This window comes from Pelophylax lessonae, assembly GCF_965119305.1.
Source record: "Pelophylax lessonae genome assembly, chromosome: 2".
NCBI lineage: Eukaryota > Metazoa > Chordata > Amphibia > Anura > Ranidae > Pelophylax > Pelophylax lessonae.
In genome coordinates this window covers 15,058,050-15,065,549 of record NC_138769.1, presented here as the reverse complement: position 1 = coordinate 15,065,549, position 7,500 = coordinate 15,058,050, and the positions used below count along the sequence as shown (strand labels likewise).

General features: G+C 50.2%; 1 protein-coding gene across 1 annotated transcript in view; it reads left to right on the top strand.

The window, feature by feature from the left end:
- Positions 1 to 7,500, top strand: part of LRRC58 (leucine rich repeat containing 58) — a 25,539-nt gene that overhangs the window by 13,576 nt on the left and 4,463 nt on the right. Inside the window, exons 2-3 of the mRNA XM_082247402.1 lie at positions 5,990 to 6,118; positions 6,881 to 7,158. Of these exons, the coding sequence (XP_082103528.1) occupies positions 5,990 to 6,118; positions 6,881 to 7,158 (407 nt within the window). The remainder of the gene's footprint in view (positions 1 to 5,989; positions 6,119 to 6,880; positions 7,159 to 7,500) is intronic.

Sequence of the window (7,500 nt, the reverse complement as noted above, 5' to 3'; positions counted from 1 at the left end):
TATGTGTTTTTCCCCCATCTACTACATGATGATAGGGGGGGGGGGGGGAGTTGTGTAGTCCTGTCTTGATGTGACAGCACTGCTCTTCCATAGGTACAGTAAAGTGAGTGTTGTCACCCTAGGACAGGAAGTGTCACTGTGCTGTATGTATGTGTATTCCCCCCCCCCCCATCTACTACATGATGATGGGGGATGAGTTCTGTAGTCCTGTTAGGGTGACCACACTGCTTTTCCATAGGTACAGTACAGGAAGTGTTGTCACTCTTGAACAGGAAGTGTGCTCTTTGAATGTGTATTCCCCTCCTCCCCATCTACTACATGATGATGGGGGAGTAGTTCTGCAGTACTGTTAGGGTGACAACACTGCTCCTCCATAGGTACAGTAGAGTGAGTGTTGTCACCCTAGGACAGGAAGTGTAACTGTGCTGTATGTATGTGTATTCCCCCACCCCCCCATCCACTACATGATGAGGGGGGAGGAGTTCCGTAGTCCTGTCTTGTGGTGACAACACTGCTCTTCTGTAAGTACAGTACAGGAAGTGTTGTCACCCTAGGACAGGAAGTGTCACTGTGCTGTATGTATGCATAAATGTGTTTTCCCCCATCCATTATATGTGGAGGGGGGGAGGAGTTCTGTAGTCCTGTCGTCGGGTGACAACACTGCTCTTCCATAAGTACAGTACAGGAAGTGTTGTCACCTTAGGACAGGAAGTGTAACTGTTCTGTATGTATGTGTATTCCCCCCCCCCCCCCATCCACTACATGATGAGGGGGGAGGAGTTCTGTAGTCCTGTCTTGTGGTGACAACACTGCTCCTCCATAAGTACAGTACAGGAAGTGTTGTCACCCTAGGACAGGTAGTGTATCCCCCCGTCTACTAGATGATTGATCCTGATTACAGAGCAGTATAGGGGACTATTCTGTTGCATTGTGGGAATTCCTTGTCTGCTGCTCCGGCATGCTCCGCTATGACTTGCTTGGCCTGTTGGGGGCACCGGTACCCCGTGTATATATGTGTGTGTGTGTATATATACTCTTCTTGCACAGGGTGTATGTGGCCGTATATCTGCTATACGGTGATTGTCCCCGGTGACACCCGTCAGGAATGTGGCTCCCTGTGTATGAATAGTTAATCCCCAGCGCTCCCCCTCCCCTCCCTTCCACTCTTGGCAGGATCATGGGGTCCATCCAGTGTAGTCTGTACAAAGTTCAGGAGGCGTTATATATGAGGCCTGCCCAGGATTCCTAGAACCTTCCTTCCTGGAAATAGAATCTATAGAATCTGTACACTGTGAGATCCAATGTCCTCACACCGCCTGCCCCTGGGGGGTAAATCACCCGGGCTCAACTCCCTACACCACAGCGATTTGTTATTTTCAGCAACAAAATAGGGGCGGGGCTACAGACGACTGTAAATGAGGCTTAGTACATAGCATGGGGAGTCGCTGCTGAGGGGCCGGGCTACACACGACTAAATTACGCTTAGTACATAGCATGGGGGGTGGTCACTGCTGAGGGGGCCTGACGCCATATTAAACCAAAAAATGTCACTTATTAGAGGCGGTGGCTGCATTTGTTTTTCTATTTTTGCCTGGTGATCCGGCCAGTAACATTCCACCTGTATTAGTGGGACGCAACTCTGGAGGAATAAGAACAGGAGGCACAGCAAGCAGCTGGGGGGAGGGGGAGATGTACTAGCAGATTTAGATACACTAATAAATTTAATTGAAACTTTATAAGCAGTTATAGTGACAGTTTTTTTTTTCCTATTGGGATTAAATCTTTACATTAAAAGCTGATCATTGTAAGCGCCCCTGCCAGTGGGAAATGGTTCGTCGTGTTGCTGGAATGACGGGGGCAAGCGATTAGCTGTATAGCCACACACAGAGCTGACTTAGGGCTATCGCATGGGTGCTCAACCTGTGGCGGAACTACAAGTCCCATCATGCCTCTGCCTCTGGGAGTCATGCTTGTAGATGTCAGCCTCGCATTGCCTCATGGGACTTGTAGTTCTGCCCCGGGTTGAGCACCCATTGTCTATAGCAGGCATATGCAAACTGCAAGCCTCCAGCTGTTGCAGAACTAAAAGTCCCATCATGCCTCCGCCTCTGGGAGTCATGCTTTTGGCTGTCAGTGTCTTGCTATGCCTTATGGGACTTGTAGTTCTGCCACAGCTGGAGGGTCACACGTTGAGCACCCATGGTCTATAGCAGGCATATGCAAACTGCAAGCCTCCAGCTGTTGCAGAACTACAATTCCCATCATGCCTCTGTGTGTCATGCTTGTAACTGTCAGCCTTACAATGCCTCATGGGACTTGTAGTTCTGCCACAGGTTGAGCACCCATGGTCTATAGCAGGCATATGCGAGCCTCCAGCTGTTGAAAAACTACAAGTCCCATCATGCCTCTGGGTGTCATGCTTGTAGCTGGCAGCCTTGCAGTGCATCATGGGACTTGTAGTTCTGCTACAGCTTGAGGGCCGCAGGTTGAGCACCCATGGTCTATAGCGGGCATATGCAAACTGTGGCCCTCCAGCTGTTACAGAACTAAAAGTCCCATCACGCCTCTGGGAGTCATGCTTTTGGCTGTCAGTGTCTTGCTATGCCTCATGGGACTTGTAGGTCTGCCACAGGTTGAGCACCCATGGTCTATAGCAGGCATATGCGAGCCTCCAGCTGTTGCAAAACTACAAGTCCCATCATGCCTCTGGGTGTCATGCTTGTAGCTGTCAGCCTTGCAGTGCCTCATGGGACTTGTAGTTCTACAACAGCTGGAGGGTCACAGGTTGTGACCACCTATGGTCTATAGCAGAGATATGCAATCTGTGGGCCTCCAGCTGTTTCAAAACTACAATTCCCATCATGCCTCTGCCTCTGGGAGTCATGCTTTTGGCTGTCAGCCTTGCAATGCCTCATGGGACTTGTAGTTCTGCTACAGCTGGAAGACCACAGGTTGAGCACCTATGGTCTATAGCAGGGATATGCAAACTGTGGCCCTCCAGCTGTTGCAAAACTACAATTCCCATCATGCCTCTGCCTCTGGGTGTCATGCTTGTAACTGTCAGCCTTGCAATGCCTCATGGGACTTGTAGTTCTGCTACAGCTTGGGGGCCACAGGTTGAGCACCCATGGTCTATAGCAGGGATATGCAAACTGTGGGCCTCCAGCTGTTGCAGAACTACAATTCCCATCATGCCTCTGGGTGTCATGCTTGTAACTGTCAGCCTTGCAATGCCTCATGGGATTTGTAGTTCTGCTACAGCTGGAGGACCACAGGTTGAGCACCCATGGTCTATAGTATTCCTCTTCGTCCTCCTCCAGCAGCTGCATGTAAAGGTTATGTAGGGAGATGAGGAGTGGTGGAGGAGCTGGGTCAGCACAGACTGTAATTTAGACTAAAAGAAGGGGCCTATGGCATACAAGGAAGGAGGGCGCTGTGCAAGGGAATTGACTTTTCCTGAAGAAGCCACATTTCTTTTTTTCAGCAAGTTCACAGGCACATTGCAAGTGAATAAACGCTTATTTGTGGCATTATTCCTTTTCATTTATTAACTAGTTCCCATCCGCGCTACAGCCTATATACGGCTGCAGCGCGGACTCAAATTTTCGGGAGGCCGTTTTTAAACGGCCTCCCAGTGACACGCCCCCCGCGCGCTCCCGCGAGCGTGCAGCGGGGAGAATCTGTGTCGGCCGTGTCCCTTGGACACAGAGACATGTAATCAGGGCACTGATCACCAGTGCCCTGATTACTAAAAGGTAAAAAACATACACAGTGCCCCCCCATCAGTGCCCACAGTGCCCGCCATCAGTGTCCCCCATCAATGCCCACAATCAGTGCCCATAGTGCTGCCATTCAGTGCCCATCAGTGCCTGCTCATCTAGGCACTGATGAGCACTGACTGGCAGCACTATGGGCACTGAGTGTGGGCACTGATGGTGCTGCCCATCAGTGCTGCCCATCAGTGCCACCCGTCAGTGCCCATCAGTGCCATCCGCCAGTGCCCATCAGTGCCGCCCACCAGTGCCGCCTCTCAGTGCCACCTCAGTGCCTATCAGTGCCGCCTATCAGTGCCGCCTATCAGTGCTCATCATTGCGGCATATTAGTACCTCCTCATCAGTGCCCATAAGTGCCACCTCATCAGTGCCCATCAGTGCCACCTCATCAGTGCCCATCAGTGCAGCCTATCAGTGCCTATCAGTGCCGCCTCTCAGTGCCGCCTCTCAGTGCCACCTCAGTGCCTATCAGTGCCGCCTATCAGTGCCGCCTATCAGTGCTCATCATTGCGGCATATTAGTACCTCCTCATCAGTGCCCATCAGTGCCACCTCATCAGTGCCCATCAGTGCCACCTCATCAGTGCCCATCAGTGCAGCCTATCAGTGCCCATCAGTGCAGCCTATCAGTGCCGCCTCATCAGCGCCCTTCAGTGAAGGAGAACAATTTATTTTCAAAATGTACTCACAGAAAATAAGAAAAACTTTTTTTTTTTTCAAAATTTTCTGTCTTTATTCTTTTTTTTTGTAAAAAATAAAAAACCCAGAGATGATTAAATACCACCAAAATAAAGCTCTATTTGTGTGAAAAAAAATGATAAAAATTTCATATGGGTACAGTGTAGCATGACCGCGCAATTGTCAGTCAAAGTGTGACAGCGCTGAAAGCTGAAAATTGGCCTGGATGGGAAGGGGGTTTAAGTGCACAGTAGGCAAGTGGTTAAATTTTAAAGTGCAGAATTGAAATGTTTCCATTGGAGAGCAGTGTTAGAAGTGGAATCCCGGAGAGTGGGGTGGAGGTCGGTCCCCTCCTTGGCCTCCAGAATGCGGCGTTTGCCTTATTCTTGCTGATTCAGGATGAGAAAACTGCAGAATTGCGTATTTTGGCTGTAAAATAGCCTCAGAGTGGCAACTCCACTGCTGAGTACAGAGAGATGGGGACAAGGAGTTCATAGATGTGGAGCACTCAATCTCCTGTACTCCGTGTCAGGCTATAAAACCCAAACTATTTACAGCTTATATATGAGCAGGTGTGCCATACCCGTAATGTCTGAGTGTGACGTCATACCGTACCCGTAATGTCTGAGTGTGACGTCATACCGTACTCGTAATGTCTGAGTGTGACGTCATACCGTACCCGTAATGTCTGAGTGGGACGGGCCGTACCGTACCTGTAGTGTCTGGTTATAATGGGTGCTGTATTGATGGGACATGTCATACCTTGTAAAACGTCTTGGTAGTGATGGGATATGTTGTACCTGCATTGTGTAGGTGTAATGGGTACTGTAGTAATAACACATGCCAAACTTGTAATGCCCATGTATGATAGGTGCTGTAGTGATGGGACATGCCGTACCTGTAACGTCTTGGTAATGATGGTAAATACTTTACCTGCATTGTCGGGTGTAATGGGTATTGGAGTGATGGGACATGTCCTACCTGTAACATCTGGGTATAACAGGGGTTGTAGTGATGGGACATGCCGTATCTGTAACATCTGGGTATAACAGGGGCTGTAGTGATGGGACATGCCATACCTGGAACATCTGGGTATAACAGGGGCTGTGGTGATGGGACATGTCATACCTGAATAGTCTGGATATAATGGGTGCTGTAGTTATGAGACATGCTGTACCTGTAACATCTGGGTATAACAGGGGCTGTATTGATAGGACATGTCGTACCTGTAACGTCTGGGTATAACAGGGGTTGTAGTAACAAGATATGCTGTACCTGTAACACCCAGGTATGATAGGTGTTGTAGTGATGAGACATGTCATACCTGTAATGTCTTGGTAGTGATGGGACATGCCATACCTGTAATGCCCGCGTATGATTGGTGCTGTAATGAAGAGCCGTACCGTTAACGTCTGATTGCTTTGGCTATAATAGGTTCTCCAGTATTGAGTCAAACATTGTAACAATGTAACAACCTTGGAATATCTTGCTGATTGCTTTGAATGATGAAGAGATTGATTTGATTATTTGTCTTCCAGTCTGGAATTCCTGTATCTGGGTGGAAATTTCATCTCCCACATCCCACCGGAGCTCGCCAACCTGCCTTACCTGAGCTGCCTGGTCCTGTGTGATAACCGCATCCTCAGCGTCCCCCCACAGCTGGCACAGTGAGTATGACAGTCAGATAGGTACCCCCCACTTCTGGCACAGTGAGTATGACAGTCAGATAGGTACCCCCCACAGCTGGCACAGTGAGTATGACAGTCAGATAGGTACCCCCCCCCCACAGCTGGCACAGTTAGTATGACAGTCAGGTACCCCCCACAGCTGGCACAGTGAGTATGACAGTCAGATAGGTACCCCCCCCCCCCACAGCTGGCACAGTTAGTATGACAGTCAGGTACCCCCCACAGCTGGCACAGTTAGTATGACAGTCAGATAGGTACCCCCCACAGCTGGCACAGTTAGTATGACAGTCAGGTACCCCCCACAGCTGGCACAGTTAGTATGACAGTCAGATAGGTACCCCCCCACAGCTGGCACAGTGAGTATGACAGTCAGATAGGTACCCCCCCACCACAGCTGGCACAGTTAGTATGACAGTCAGGTACCCCCCACAGCTGGCACAGTTAGTATGACAGTCAGATAGGTACCCCCCACTGCTGGCACAGTGAGTATGACAGTCAGATAGGTACCCCCCCCACAGCTGGCACAGTTAGTATGACAGTCAGATAGGTACCCCCCACAGTTGGAACAGTGAGTATGACAGTAAGATGGGTATCCCCCTCAGCTGGCACAGTGAGTATGACAGTCAGGTACCCCCCACAGCTGGCACATTGAGTATGACAGATGGGTAATCAGCTGCTAAAGCTTAAAATTCCCCTCTAGGGAAATTGACCCTCTCCATTTCTCTTGCCTTACTCTTCCAGGGTCCACTCTCTGCGGTCACTCAGCCTTCACAACAACCTCCTGACATACCTCCCGAGGGAAATCCTTAGTCTGGTCCACCTGCAGGAGCTCAGCCTGCGCGGGAATCCGCTGGTAGTGAGGTTTGTGCGGGATCTGACCTACACCCCGCCTACGCTGCTGGAGCTGGCCGGACGAACCATCAAGAGTCGGGGACTTCCGTACACACCGTGGGAGCTTCCAGAGAACCTCGTCAGATACCTGGACCTGTCCAGCAAGTGTCCCAACCCCAAGTGTGGAGGTGAGATGCTTCTGTATCTTCAGGCTCACTCACACCACAGCTCAGTGCGCTGCAGCAATCATGCATTTGTAAGCCCTGAGGCCTGTTGCAATAAGCAGCTGATCAATTGTGAATGGGCTGTCAGTGCGGGGACACCACCGCTGTCACGGAGTTGTAAAGTAAGAGGGTGCATTCTATGCATTAAGATAAAAAGCCTCCTGGGTGTAGCAGCCCCCCCCCCCCCAGATCCCCCTAATACTTACCTGAGCCCCATCTCTGTCAAACGATGTCTACAAGTCCCTCGGCCGTTTGAGACTCTCCCTCCTGATTGGCTGAGACACAGCTGCTGCACCATTGGCTCCT